Source organism: Xiphias gladius, chromosome 2, assembly GCF_016859285.1.
Source record: "Xiphias gladius isolate SHS-SW01 ecotype Sanya breed wild chromosome 2, ASM1685928v1, whole genome shotgun sequence".
Classification (NCBI taxonomy): domain Eukaryota; kingdom Metazoa; phylum Chordata; class Actinopteri; order Istiophoriformes; family Xiphiidae; genus Xiphias; species Xiphias gladius.
Window position 1 is genome coordinate 7,095,503 of NC_053401.1, and position 15,547 is coordinate 7,111,049.

At 39.8% G+C, this 15,547-nt stretch overlaps 2 protein-coding genes across 7 annotated transcripts in view; both read left to right on the forward strand.

Annotated features, from left to right (window-relative positions):
• Positions 1–15,547, forward strand: part of anks1b (ankyrin repeat and sterile alpha motif domain containing 1B) — a 230,817-nt gene that overhangs the window by 68,011 nt on the left and 147,259 nt on the right. For all 6 annotated transcript variants that reach the window (XM_040141493.1, XM_040141449.1, XM_040141456.1 and 3 more), the window contains exon 4: positions 13,861–14,013. In XM_040141493.1, the coding sequence (XP_039997427.1) occupies positions 13,861–14,013 (153 nt within the window). The remainder of the gene's footprint in view (positions 1–13,860; positions 14,014–15,547) is intronic.
• Positions 1,848–7,037, forward strand: LOC120800054 (ATP synthase F(0) complex subunit C2, mitochondrial-like). Its single transcript, XM_040145837.1, has 2 exons — positions 1,848–1,908; positions 6,757–7,037. Exons 1-2 carry the CDS (start codon positions 1,848–1,850, stop codon positions 7,035–7,037), a joined length of 342 nt encoding a protein of 113 aa, XP_040001771.1.

Sequence of the window (15,547 nt, forward strand, 5' to 3'; positions counted from 1 at the left end):
TGTGTGTGTGTGGTATTTTGTCAGTGAAGCATGTATGAAGATCTCCTGCTTTTAGACGTTTTCAGTTTGTGGTACATTGTGCAAAACATTCCACCCATGTTTTATGATTCTATTTTTATTTCATGATTTCTTACATTTCCTAGAATTACGCCAGCAAACCCCAGGGAAGCAGCTTCTCTGTGCTGTTTATGCGTAGGAGGTGAGACTTGTCAGCTTTAAGGCAAAATTTTCCAGTCAAAAAAAGTTAACAATAGACAATAACGGTTGTGTCAGTATTTGGTGTGGTGTACAAATAAAAACCAGCAGAGGGGATGGTTTTTTACCTGCTGCCAACATCTGCAAAGATACAAGCTGTGGCTCCATCACACGTGTACAGTAGATTGGGTGTGTCTGCGTTTATACAAATGTTGGATCTATACTAAAATTTTGACAGTAGCATGTGTGCCTGGTTTGGAACAGTAATTTGCTCATGATACCAAGTAATCATTTCTAACCTGGTAAGTTATCCTTGTTTCTTTCCTTTCTCATTCTCTTTACAATGGTTCTTTTGTTCCTTTGTGTATTTTTTCCTAATTTCTTTTTTTCCATCCTTCTTTTTTTTCCCCAAAGATAGTTGTTTCACAGGTTCTCAAAAACCACGGACAAGAAGTCTATTTATACAGTATGGACAGTTACAGTTTGTGGAATACAGTGAACAAGTCAGGAAACTGATTGAGTGGCTTTTTTAAAAAATTCATTGGATCTTTGTAATATACTATAAGTATGCTGTATTGCTTTTTCTGTCAAATAACATCTATGGATACATAACAGATGAGCAATAAAAATTACACAGGAATGAATATTTATTCAATTATTCAGAAATACAGTATGCATTCATAAATTATTGTCAAATCTGCATTAATTAATTGAGCATGTGCTAGCAGTAAATGCCTTTCGGATATCAAAAAAGATGTTACTTGCAGAATATACATTGATTATTTTAAACTGTATGTAGAAAAATAACATTGATATACTGATCTTAACGATTCCTTCTGTTTAGGCCTGAAAGTTAGCTCGTATCCATGTGCATCTGTGAAATGAAAGTGGAAAGAGATTTTTATGCATTGGCATGTAAAGCACATTTTTTGAATAATGTGACTGCACTGATCACGTTTCTTCCTTTGTAGCTTATATCTCACTTTGAGCCTTTTTTTTATCAACAAGCTGGCGTGACTGGTTTTATCTCCCATGTCATCAACAGTTTCCATTTCCCCTTCTATGAAATAAACATTAGAGAAAATGCTAAGCTACAGTGCTCATATTAGCGAGCCTTGGCTGTCTGTCCAGCAAGCTTGCTCTTTGACACTCTTAAGGTTGCAGCGTTTATTTTCCCTTAAGCACTGCATTTTGCAAAACATTGGTTTAGCACCAATTTGAAATGATGGTACTTGTGCCTTTTTTATGATAATGAACGCTGCATTATGTGTTGTCAGTGTGAGGGTTCGGTTGTTCTCAGGTTGCTGGCATAAATCTGAGTGGAAGACATATGGAGTATTTGTGTGTTTATGATGCCTAAGATCCATATTTTCCCAGTTTTGTACGCGATAGAAAGCGGGGCCTGCATACATTAATCACAGTGATATACCGAGTCTCACACATGCTCACACCAATCACTGAGACTTACAGCTGCATGCCATTGGCTGCACATTACCCCCTTCTCAATGATATTATTCTGCCCACGCACACCATTACTTGTGTCAGAGGTTGAGTATGTGTGCGTATAGCTGTGAATGTGTGTGTGCACCGTAGTTTTATTGGGTGACTCCGGAGGGGCATATTCTTTGTCTTAATATCTGCTCTTTTCTTACATGAGACGGAGCAACACAGCATTTGTCCTCACCTTTGTGCATGAGGTGACATCGGAGTGTGGTAAGAATGCAGGAGGGAGCTGTAATGAGTGTGAAAGGTCCTAAGACCATAAAGAAAAAGGGAAGAGATTGACAGAGAGAGAGGTAGCAGAAGTGTGTAGGTGGGCCAGATCCATGCTACAGCCAATAGAGTAATATTTGATGTTAGTGGATGTTATTAGTTGGTGGTAAACCGGTTCCAGCCCACTGTTTACTGCATAATTGGTCCCAGTAGTTCGCATTAGCAGCTGTTGTTGTTTATTGTTGGAGCATGTGTTTGTATGAGAGAGGTGGAGTCTGACTGGAGAAGATGATTATACATACTGTGTGCGTGCATGTTTATGTGTGCGTTTGAATGTGCGAGAGACAGTGAGACTTGTGATTCATATTGAGAGATTGCGTGTTTACTCAAGGCTTGTTCTGCCCACAGGACCAAATGCATGTTTTGAGGTCTGAGACGTTGTTGATTGTGATCTCTCGTTCTCCCACTCAGACTGACTCATAAACTGATACCTCACTTTAGGTCTGTACCTAAAGATAACAGATTTTTTTCCAAATAATTTTTAAAACATTTTTTTAAAATGACTGAAACCGGTTTCGAAGTTCATATAATGTTCAGTCGTAAGAAGTTGCAAAGAGAATGGCCTGTTAGCTTCGGGAGGTCAGTTTTTGTAAATTTGAGCCTTTAAACCAGAGGAGATACATCGGGACTTAAGTCATCTCTCAGATACAAAGGAGAAGTTTTCCGCTTGAGCTATTTTTGCAGAAAGCTGTGATCATCACATCTCTTTAAAGGATCATTGAGTCCCACAGTGTTTGTTACCTGTACTGAAATGAAATGAACTGAGGACTGCACTGTGAAGCAGGATTTTGGGGATAGCGAAGTAGCGTCAGGTTTAACCCTGGGTTTTCAGGGTTACGACGGTGGTTCACATCTTACTGGGGTACAATGCCATGGTAACTTATTCTGCACACCTAACCTGATCCCGGAGCAGATTACATTCGAGATAACAGATCAAAACGTATAAAAGCTCCGCCTAGTGACCAATCAGTTGTCCTGGAAAAAGGCATCACCATTCGTACAGGATCCCGTGGCACTTGTGTCCTAATGATGGGGCAATGATATTATAAACCTATTAACTTATGCATTCACACAGTCGGCAATTTGCCAGCTGTCCCTCCTGCATTTGGCAGCTCCAACTGTTGTTTTTAGCTTGGATTGTGTTTAACTTCTTCATATTTGTCTAATATTATAGTTTGCTCTTCATTTGTAATATAATAATCACTGTTGTGTGACCGCTTAGCGTGATTGTGCTTGTTAGGCTTAGTTAAGCCAGATAACGAAAAGATATCCTGGGTGCGCCGAACTTGCTTCTTGGTACAGGCCCCCGGAAATGATGAGACAGACGGGAGTGGCTGAGCCGTGCTCCAGTTTGTGGAACAGCTGAATCATTCTCCATCTTAAAAACAGTTAGCCGAGGGTCCGTCTTGTCATGTCAGACACCAAGCTCAGAGGCTTTTTGCCACCAAGATTTGAAGCAGCAGCACTTAAAGTAGAATAACATTCAAATATGTGCATAATATGTCGACTAATACTGACACATTTAACCTCAAGATAATTCCCCAGAGCAAGGCTGGATTGTAAAGACTATTTTAGTTGTCTGACTCCGGCTTTGTGAGAGACTGTTGCATTTTTCAGACCGTTGGTCCCACTGGCGCAGAGCAAGTGTGTGTGTGTGTGTGTGTGTGTGTGTGTGTGTGTGTGTGTGTGTGTGGGAACCAGCACACAACCTCTGGGCTTCTTCTGCATGGGGCCCTTTGGACTAGTCAATTTAAGGGTTATTCTGTGTGTGTGTGTGTGTGTGTGTGTGTGGGAATGACTAGGTCACGTATGTCCCCCTGTGCTGCAGATACATCCCAGGAATGTTTTCTTTTCCAACAACAGAAGAACAGAGGGTTATACTATTCCTTTCTTTCTCTCCCCTCTCGTCCTCCTCCCTTTTTAACTCCCCTTTGTTCTCACAAAGGAGATCAGCAACACAAAATCAAGAGAGATAGATTTGAAGGATGGTGCACATTGGGATTGCAGTATCTGTGCTTCAAATGTGTCATATTTTTGTTTGTGCACATATGTGGACACATTCATGCGTAAACTACTTCCTGGAGGCCTTGGCCCTGGTGCAGCAAGGTTCTGGGAACCTGTAAACTGTGTGAACTAAGGCAAAGGTAAAAGGTCAGGAGGCTGCTCGCCTGCTGTGGACGTTTCCATGAATGTCTTTCCCCGTTTCTGCTAGTGTTTATTCATCTCACAGTTTTGGTAATTCCATGTATATATGTTGCTACCACACTCGAAAATGAAACCATATGTTTCCTGATGATCAACATGTGAACATGGCCTGTCTGAGAACACATGCTACCACGAGAAACCACTCTGGGAAAGTCCTTGCTCAAACAACGCCTACCACCATGCCCGCTGCCAAAACACACACAGTCACACTGAACCATAGGATGTTTTCTTATGAGTAATCTGTTTGTAAAAAAAAAAATTAAGTCATGTCATACGTTTTCCACATGCCTGGCGCTCTGTCAATACTGGGCTTCCTAATTAATTCCTAAGTTCAGTAAAATAAAACTGTTTAATCTCCCCATGAATCAAAACAAACTACAGCACTGACTGATTATTACACGCTGAGAGCCGATTGTGTGCGAGTGTGTTAATTGAGGTGTTATATGCGGGAAAAACATTCTCAGGATTTTCGTTTGTGCTACTCTGACAGAACACTGAAATACTTTGCTTTGTTTACCCCAAAAAGAGATTCCTCCTTAACTTACTAACCCTAATGCAGGTCAGATATAAATTTCCACTCTGCAGCGGCAACCCTGGAGCTGTGAAGGATTATGTGTCTGGCTTAAGGGCACTGCAGCAGTGGGAATCCCTTCCAAAATGGGACCCAAGTCATTCAGATCATCTTTCTCTAACCATCAGGCTTAACCCGCTGTTCCTCCCCCATGAAATCAATTTCTTCAGTCAGATGTAGCAATAAAAGCAGTCCACTCTGATCAAAGCTGATTGCGATATTTCTTTGAATTTCCTTTGTTGAATCCTTTGTATCTTTTTATTCATAAACTTCATCAACTTCATAATCAGATTTTATGAGTGGGTTTTCAAAACACCGGTCGAGGATAAAAATATTTTTTCAATAGTGTTTTGAGGTATTTAATATGAAAAAAAAATTCAGCTGTGGTGCGCTGCGTGGAACGAGAGTGCCTGTACAAAAAGGTAAAAATCCATTATTCATTCTTAGTCATTTATCAAGTAAAGAAAAAAAAAACACGCTCTTTCTCTCACTCACTTACTCACACTCACGCACACACACACACCCCCAACCCCCAGTTTTTGTTTTTTTTTAACTTCCTGCTCCTCTCATCTCTGCAATCTCTTATTTTCTCAGTTCTCTGTTGCATTTACTCCTCATGGCCTTGGGTCCTTCATTCATTTTCCCAGTACACTCTTAATAAAAGCTTTCTCAGTCGCTTCCTTGTGATTTTCTATCTCCCTCTGCTATTTTACCACCACAGTTTTTTTTTTTCTTTTTCTCACCTTGTGCCTTTTAATGCTAAAAAGAGAAGTAAGGAAAACAAATTAATTATTATTGTCATCTCTCTACTGTACCCTCTCTTTCCACCTTTCATTGTAAACATTATACTGTATATTCCTATACAATGTGGGGAAAGGATCTGATTCACATTTATTTTTGAAGAATCTAGTTGTCACACTTCATTAGGTTGATAGGAATGATGGTCATTAATTGTAGTAAATCTCAATCATTTTTAAAATTTTAAAAGCTGGATGAGGAAAATTTAACCTCTGACTTTAATGGAAACAGTCATCATAATAACCTTTCATTCAGCAGCATAGTGCAGACTATCACATGGTGTTATTTTTGTACTCAAAGGAATAGTTGGACACTTTGGGAAATACGCTTGTCTGTTTTCTTGCTAAGAGTTAGATGAGAAGTCTGCCTACCAGCACTTCTAAATCTCACAAAACAACATGTTTATATTTTTGTTTAATCCATAAAAAAGCTAATGTGTAAAAATGACACAGGAGAACATATTTACTTAAGATATGACTGGTATTGACCCTCTCATCTGACTCTTGGCAAGAAAACAGACAAACATATTTCTCAAAATGTCAAACTACTCCTTTAATGTACTATATAATCATACTGTATACTCTGTACATGAATATGGAGAGAGAGATTCACATACAGTATATAATAGACAAGAGCAAGAACAAAAAAAGCTTCACCTTGTGTGTCTCTTCTTTTTTATTCTCTATTTATTTACCCACCTCTCCCCAGGCAGCTGGCTGAGCTTCTGGGATTATGAGATGCTGTAACATAGGAGCTCATCCTGCATATCAGTCCATCAGCATTAACACGGTGTATGTTCACATAAATACCTCTGCGGTTCACCCACACTGGTTTCATTTCAGCCCCAACCTGTCTGATAAGGCTTGCTTATTTGCATGGATGTAGCTGTTTGTTTGGTCCCATGCAAATGAACCGACACAGCACTGATAGTGTTTACCATGGGAAATGTGTGTGTGTGTGTGCAGGTAAATGTACTGTAATGCTAAGAGCTTAAATAGATGCTGTGAGTGTCCAGTTAAGATACCCAATGAAGGAGATACTGCGCTTTATAACAAAGACATATCATAAAAAGTGATACTGAATTCCTCCCTAAACAATATAACAGCCCAGGTCAAAATTATTGGCACCCCTGAATTTCAAGTACATAATTCAGAATATCTTCAGAAATAAATGCAAATTAACTAATTTTTAACCAGAATATTTTTAATATTAAGTCAGCCAGTCTGTGGTCCCAACCTGCTCCTTCCAGACCAACACTGTCTCCCGAGACATTGACACTGCCTCCAAGTTCATTGGTACTGGTGCTGCCACAGTGGGCGTGGCTGGCTCAGGAGCTGGAATCGGGACAGTGTTCGGAAGCTTAATCATTGGCTATGCCAGGAACCCCTCCCTAAAGCAGCAGCTCTTCTCCTACGCCATCCTGGGCTTTGCTTTGTCTGAGGCTATGGGTCTCTTCTGTCTGATGGTGGCATTCCTCATCCTATTCGCCATGTAAACCTGGAAATACAGCCACAACTCTCTTTGGACTCCCTCATAATCTTTCCAAAATAAATGGTTGGGAAAACACAAGTGGGGCAGTTGTGGCTCTGGAGGTAGAGCAGGTAGTCCACTAACCAGAAGGTTGGTGGTTCGATCCCTGGTTCCTCCAGTCCACATGTCGAAGTGTCCTTGGGCAATATACTGAACCCCAAAATTGCCCCCGATGTATCATCTGTGTAATATATACAGTATAGAAATGAGTGCTTTATAAATGTGTGCGTAAATGGGTGAATGTGGGAGTAGTGTAAAGCACTTTGAGTGGTCGATAACGCTAGAAATCTGCTTTATAAGTGCAGTCCATATACCATTTACAAAATGTTGATCAGTTATTGGCTCCCTTTCGATGAATTTAAATTAGTTTCTCAAACAAAATTTTCAAAAAAAAGTAAGCAACAAGACTCACTTGTGCTTAATTTCCAGTGTTCACATGACCTGAATTAGACAATGACTGTTAGGTTTAGTGCATAAAAAGGGGGCAGATTGTCTCCAGTTTCTTTTTCACAATAGCAAAGATGAGAGATTACTGAGAGCATCAGAAATGCTATTATCAAACAATTCCAAAGACTACAAGGCGATGCCCAAATATCTTGAAATCCCTGTTTCAACAGTTAGTAATATTATCAAGAAGTTTTATAGTCATAAAACTGTTGAGACTCCTCCAGGACGTAGCGCTAAGAAGAAACTCAATGAGAGAAGTCTGCGAATGCATATTGTTTTAAAAAAACACCACGCAAGACATCTTAAGAGTTTCAGGCGGACCTGGATAAATCTGGAGCGATGGTTTCAGCCCGTACCATAGACCATACAATAAATTAGGTAGGGCTCAATGGGCGAAGACCAAGGACACCACTAAGGAAAGAAAGCAGAAAAAGACAAGACTAATGTTTGCAAATACTTTCGTAGATAAACCATAGTCTTTCTGGGATAATGTTCTATGGACAGATGAAACCAAAGTAGAGCTCTTTGGGAATGCAGTGTATCAGTTTCTTTATAGGTGACAAAATGAAGCCCGTAAGGAAAAGACCACCCTTACTACAGTAAAACATGGTGGAGGTTCTGTCATGCTGTGGGGCTGCCTCGCTCCCTTTGGTACTGGAGACATTGAATGTATCAAAGGAATGATGAAATCAGAAGATTACCAGAGCATTTTACAGCGAAATGTGTTACAGTGTCAGAAAACTAGGTTTGAGGCAAAGGTCTTGGGTCTTTCAGCAGGACAACGACCCAAAGCCCGCATCAAGCAGCACAAAAGAATGGTTGAAAAGGAAAAGATGGAGTGTTTTAAATTGGGCACCTGACCGAAATCCCATTGACAACCTTTGAAGAGAGCTGAAATCTGCCATTGCAAAAAGGACTTTTTCAAATTTAAGAGCATAAACACACAGCAATGGAAGGGTGGAAGAAACTACCAGCAGACAGGTCCAGGAAGCTTCAAGATGGAAACGTTTAGAGGCTGTCATTGTTTACAGAGGGTCTGCAACCAAATATTAGTATAAGGTGCCAGTAATTGTGTCCATGATACATTTGGTGTTAGTATTGTTGTTCGGTGACTTTGAACATTTTATTAAAAATATTCTAATTATACAAAATGGGTTCATTGGCATTTATTTCTGAAGACATTCTGAATTATATACTTGAAATTCAATAACTTTGACCAAGACTGTCAAACCTTGCATCTCTCTTATTAAAAAGAGCTAGGACTTTTCATTACTCATCCTCTTTATATTTGTGACCATTAACTGTACACTAGCACCATATGCTGCTGAAATAAAGCACTGATATCCATTTGTATGGGCATGTCAATAATATGCTGCCTTGCCTGTTGATGTGGCATTAGTAGACGGCTGTTGCACAGAGCCAAATAAGCAACAATACACCGCGTACTAGATGATATCGGAGAGCTGTCAGGAGTGTAATGGAAATATATTGCCCGCTCTGAGAACACAGAGAGAGGATTTTCTCCTCTTTCCTGCATTCTCTCTCCTCCTCTTCTGCTCTACCTCCATCGTCCTGTCACTCTGTCTTTTCTGTTTACCTCATTGCCACCTTCTTTCTGTCAGGGACTTGGTTTGGACTGAGAAAGCTTTATTGTTCGTTTAAGGATGCAGAGACAAGATGGGTCAGTGGCTGCACTAAGGATGGCAGCAATTTTTGTTCTTTGGTTGCCAGTCTGACTGGTTTGCTTCAATAAATTTTTCTTATGCTTATTTTGTGTTGAATCTGAACATTTTTTTCATTTTCATCCTCTTGTTGAATGTCTGTTGCATAATCTGTGGTAAATGCAAATCCATAAAATGTTAACAAAACAGTCTCACCACTAGGTTCACTTAGCAGCTGCCCTGGAGCATTCAATCATATCAAGACCTTCCTGAGCAGATGGAGTTGCATTTTCATGGACTCGTAGATTTCCAAATTTTTCTGATCACTTTGAGGGCTTCTCGTTGAATTTTAAAGTTTACTCTTGACCGTGGAAAGAGAAGTTGAAAAAACTGTGTCACCAGTAGCTGTTCTGGAGCTTTTGATCGCATCACGTTCTTCCTCATCAGCAGACAAATCTCAGGGGTTGCTAGATCATTAACATTATAGAAAAAAACCAAACAATTGTTTATTTTTTAGACTTTTTGGTTTTCTCTAATCTTTGCTTTTTCATGTGAACTAGTGGATAATTTGACCTTCTCAGGCTACCATGAATTATTCAAATACATGAATCTGACTGTGGTTTCACATTGAACATGCAAGAGTGCATAGTTTGAGAGAGGTGGTGTTTAGACTGAAGTGCTCCAAATAACCCTATCAAGCAGAAAATTAGGATGCTAAAACCTACATCAGGATACAAACAATAACGGTACACATTTTCTAAACTGGTATCCCCATTGTCTGATACTTTCTACCGTGTTTGAGATTTTTTCACTACTTGGTGGAATCAGATAGTGGCGTTACATAACTCCAGGAAATCAGAGACGCACAAAATTGACTTTTCCTCCATTTTTTTCTTGCGTAAAATTGCACCCTCATAACTTCTGAACTCCTGTCAGTGCCACAAATCCTCGGTACATGTGTTGTATGAAGGCCGGTGCTAGGTTCAATTTAGTTGAAATTTAATTGCGGAACCTTTGGGAAATCAGGGTAGTGTGCACTGCTATGGCTAACACAGCTGTCAGGTAGAGCGCACTATCCACTGGAGATAATGACCCTGGTCTGCACAATGTTGAGCTTGTCCTCAGTGTGAGAGCCCAGAGAGAGGGAAAAAATTTGTAACTTATAAGATGAGGTTGCAAATGGGCATTACTTGATTTTAAGGCGTCACAAGACAGAAAGGGATTGAGGCTCTGCTTTAATACAGTGATGCTAGACTACAACCTGATCTAAGTTCAAAATGTTTTGGATGCTGTTAAAAATTAATTTAGACCAGTGAAGTCAAATGCAAAAAATATGTATTCTTCATCTATAGTTCAAACTCTTCAATAACCATGACCTGACAAAATACTTATTTGTCATTGGCTGGTTGGGTGTCTGTTAAAATTGTACAAATAGCTTGGGTCAACGGTTTAACCACTGTCCAAAATTAGTGGGCTTATATATGGTATCTGCTGTACCCAGTGGCAACCATGATTCATTTTCTTCAGTAAGTGTAAAGGGTAGGTTACAGGTGTGATAATACACTCTGAAATGTCTACAAAAATAATGCACTCTGTGGCAGAAAATGCCACCAGTTCTAGTCATGCTGTTCTTCATTTCGACCCTGTTTTCATATATGTATATGTAGTATATATAGTAGTAAGTGTAATTGATATGGTCAAAATATATTACAGATTGGGTCTTGAACTTCTTTTTTCAGGTGTTGTTGCATTTAACCTTAGATGATAGATAGACGAATGGCCTATTCTCCAGACACTGCAGTGCTATTCTACACTAAATACTGTCAGAATCAAATGATGACGGATTGCTCTGCATTTCTAGGGGTTTGGGACTAGGCAGGAGTATATTAGATGAAGACAGCATACACATTAGTAAGATGAAACTTAAATGATCCCTCGGGACATTTAGCCACTACAGTGGAAAATGGTAATATAGTAGAAGACCTACACAGGAACAGAGCAAATGGAGTTCATTAAACATAATGAAACCAATAATTACACCAGTATACTTTGACTTACAGTGTGTATGGGAGTGTGGGATTATTTTGCTTTCGGTACAGTAGACCTGCAATCTCCTCTGAATGGAGGGGTGTGCAGTCCAGAGGGGAAACAGATGGATCTGATTGGTTGAGAAGGAAAAGCTCTGAAGCACGTTGTGGTGTTTTTCCAGCTAGATCACGTGAGTGTGGGTATATGTCTTATAGGGGCTCCTTCTGTTATTTCCACATAAAGCATCTCCTCCTCTCTCTCACTCACTGCTCTGAGGGGTAAGTGAAAGTAGGGGCAGGAGTGAGATGGGGAGGGAAAGAGGGGGGAGAGTTGTGGCTCTGGGGAGAAGGAGCGTAAGAAAAGGCATGAGATGAGATCTGAGCAGTGGAGTGTGGTCATGGTGTATTGGAATTTTATCGTGGAAATTTGAGAAGTGCATTCAAGGCAGGAAATGTGAGGGAATTTGATAAAAGGGATGGAAAGTGAGGCAGGGAAATGTCATGGACTTTTCTAAATTAGTCACTTTATGAAAATACAGTGTGTCTGTGTTTTGAAGCGTGAAATAAATTTTCAAATATTGGTTGCATGAAAAGAAAAGCTACTGTTTACAGACAAAACCTGACACTAATTGTTTTGTGTCATTCTGTATAACTTTGTTCATTCAAAGTAAAACAAAATGGCAGTTTGTGACATTGTGTTCACAATAGCCAATTTCTTGTTGGGACTGGGGGCATCTTTTTTTAACCTAACCAAACACCAGTGAATGACTTAACTGCCCAACTGACATATGTTTCAGTCAATACTTAAGCTGTTCCTACTAAGATCAGAGTACTATGTCAGTTTACAACAACTTGTACAGCTGTGTTGATAACACACACACTTGTCTCTATTTTTGTGGCCATATTTCTATGACATAGTTAATTAGCTTTGATGGAAGAAAACGCCACCATTTTTAATCCTGCACTGGCAGGTGTTGATTTCTAATTTTATGTGTCTTGACAGTGGGTGTTGCCCAGATCAGATTGAATTTGACATTGTACTCAAGAGTAGAGCACAACGTAGTAGATTTTTTAATTTTTAATTTTTAATTTTTTTTTTTTTTTAGGGTACAGGACAGAATTACTCAATGTTCTGGGGATCAGAATTCACGGATGGTATAATAGTCACTATGTATACAATTTACTCTTTAACTGTAGTGTGGGCAAGTGAAACCAGGAGAGAGTGATGTCTCTGATTTGTTAGATTTTGTGGGACAGATGCCCACTCTCTCACTTTCTAAATAATGCCTTTAGTTCCTTTACCCTTTTTTCCTTTTCCTCCTCTACTGTCTACCCCTGCTTTTGTTCCTCCTTTCCTACCAATTTTTCTGTCAATGCTACATCAACTACTGGTAAATTACAGCCACTTACTCCAAATGTAGGTTTTGCTCTTGAACAAACACCATCAACAACAGAGACACACATGCATGTCCCTTTTTACCCCCCCTCCGGATAATATCACCACAGGCCTACAATATATGGTTGCCAAATTATCCGTTTATCAAGTATATAGGAACATACACACATTTAATCCCTGTTTGGCCCACTTGTGTTCTCTCTATCTTCTCTCCTCCATCATGTCGCTCTCTCCTTCGTGTGTGTTCCTCTGCCCAGTTTTCTAGTCATTACTGGGCTGTTTTCATCCAGAGCTGCAGGACCCCAGGGACCATTGACACTGTTCTTGTCCTGACAAGGGGCCCCTGGAAAACCAGAAAAATGGCCACAGTTCCTCTGTACATGAGAGCCTCCTAAGTTCAAAATAGCCTTTAAAACAAACATTTCTCACATTTCAGGCCGGAGTGTGGTCAGGATATTATGTAGCCGTAGATTAAACTGCACCTTATATCAATGTAGAGGTCTGGGTGACTTCAATAAATGTAGTCAGTTTTTTTTCACATTACGACTTAAGGTTAACCTTTTTTAATTTTTGGAAAACTGAAAAAAAAATATAATATTGAAAGAGGAGAGATGCAGTGCATATAGTACACACCTTTTGAAATATGAATTGACGGTTAAAATGTAGTAAGCACCAATACTTAAATGGCAGTGACATTTTGGTTTCAGACAGTGCTTCTGTTACACAGAAAGGAGGCTATAGCTTTCAACTGACAGCTGCCACAAAACCTGACACGCTTTCTGAATTTGTACACACACCGTGATATACTGACTTAGACATGTGCTTCATATGTGTAGCACAAACGTCTGAACAGAATGTAGATTTCCATTTTGAATATCACCTTCTATCAATGCACCAATAAATCAAGCTAACTGCTTTTTCCTCCTCCTCCTCCTCCTTCTCTTCCGTTCTCTCTACCCTATTCCTCTTTCTTATCTTTCTTCTTAAACCTTCTTCCATCATCTGTTTTTCCATCCTTTGCCTCCTGCCCCTGTGATCCTATTGCCTGCCTTTCCTCCTTACTTTTGACCTTCTCTGCTGCCTCCCTGCAACCCTCCATCCTTCTTCTGTCATGTTTTCCATCTCTTGCTCTCTTCACTTCATTTCTCCTCGCCCACTCTTTATCATTCCCATAATTTCTACATCCACTCCTACCCCTTCTCTCATCCCTCTTTATCTTCCTTTCACCCTGTCTTCTGTCGATCCTTTTTTTCACAGAACCATGAGAGGGAAACGGCGCTTCACTGCGCAGCTCAGTACGGACACTCTGAGGTTGTTTCAGTGCTGCTTCAGGAGTTGACAGACCCCACTATGAGAAACAGCCGACAGGAGACGCCTCTGGACCTGGCAGCGCTGTATGGACGACTGCAGGTCAGTGACAGTGACATATTAGTTCTTCGAAAAACATGGTGAGCTGAAGGTGGATATTTTACACTTGAAAGACTGTGGGTTGAGAGCTGTTGTGTGTTGAACATTTTCAGATTTTAAAATAATCCCCTATGATTTTAATGGTTTTAAAATTGCTAAAATTCATAGGATCTTGTCTATAGTAGTCAATCTGGAGGAGTACAGTTTTTGGATCTAGAATAAAGTTATAAAGTTGCCTCTTATTAAGGTCCAGATTTGTACCAGTTCAACCTGAACTCAATCTATAGACGCTTTCATTCGGCGTGTGGTAAGTATGATAGCAGACCACTGATTACTAATAGCTATTTGGCTCTGTATCATGTTTTGGTAATTTTATGTAAAGGGTTTGAAAGGTGCTTCAAAGCAAGTTTTTAAAAATATTTGTTGGACTATGTTTGCTGTCTGTCATCTAAAAAACATATATCACAGTTATGTCATCTTGTGTCTGTGTATTACAGGGCTGAGAACCCTGTTGTGATTCAACTCAACTTCAACTTTTAACTTTAAAGCAAAGAACAAAATCAGTTATTGCAGGTTTAACTTTACTATCACTTAAGGGAAAATGTCTTGGAAGTCAGGAGACACACAGTGTATACAGACTTGAAAATAAGATCGATAAAACAACATCAAATGCATTTATTATATAAATATGTATAATGGATGCTAAACCCTGCCACATAATCTAAACACAATGTAATTAACGTGACAGCATAACATAAAACCAGGAAAAAATCGAACCATTACCATTAAATCCAGTTATAAATGTTTAAGTCACCATCACCAGCCCTTGACTGCTAACCCTCCAGTATTTACCTGAAAAACATATCCTCACCTGGTTCATGATCATGTAACAGTTTGCTGGCAAGACGGCTAAAGTAGTATCTCACCCTGTTAGACTTGACTTTTTGGTATGTTCTGAGGAGAGCACCTCAAATCTCCATATAGAGGATGGAAAGGGTACTCCTGAGTGATTGAAGCCTATGAAATTACTGAGAATGTCATGGTCAATACAAGGCCAGCATATTAATATAACATTTGATTTGCAATGAAAATATAATTGTAACTTCAACAAAACTAATGAAAAAGTCAGAGCTAAAGACAGTTAAGGTGGCACAATAGGAATAAAAAAGACTTGATAGCCGTGCTTGTCACTTGGCTCCATCAAAACACACTGGCTGTGTTGACAGGGTGGGAAGCCAGTGAGGGATCATGTTTTTGTTGTTGCAACAGCTACTAATACCGGTTGGGAAGGTGGGATCTGGGAGGGTGTATGTGAACCTCTGCATGCATTATGTATCCTGGTGAAACTCATTGCTGGCAGGTGAAAAGCAGCAGCTGGTGACTCCATCTGCATTTCCCCCTTGACAACAGTGGGTGTTAACGGTGACAAGGACCACAGTGCATGGCAGTCAGTCATTCCAAACTGGGAGACTCTGTTGATTATTTTAAATATGGGGGAAATATAATGAAAAGAAAACTTCCTTAAATACTTACTGTG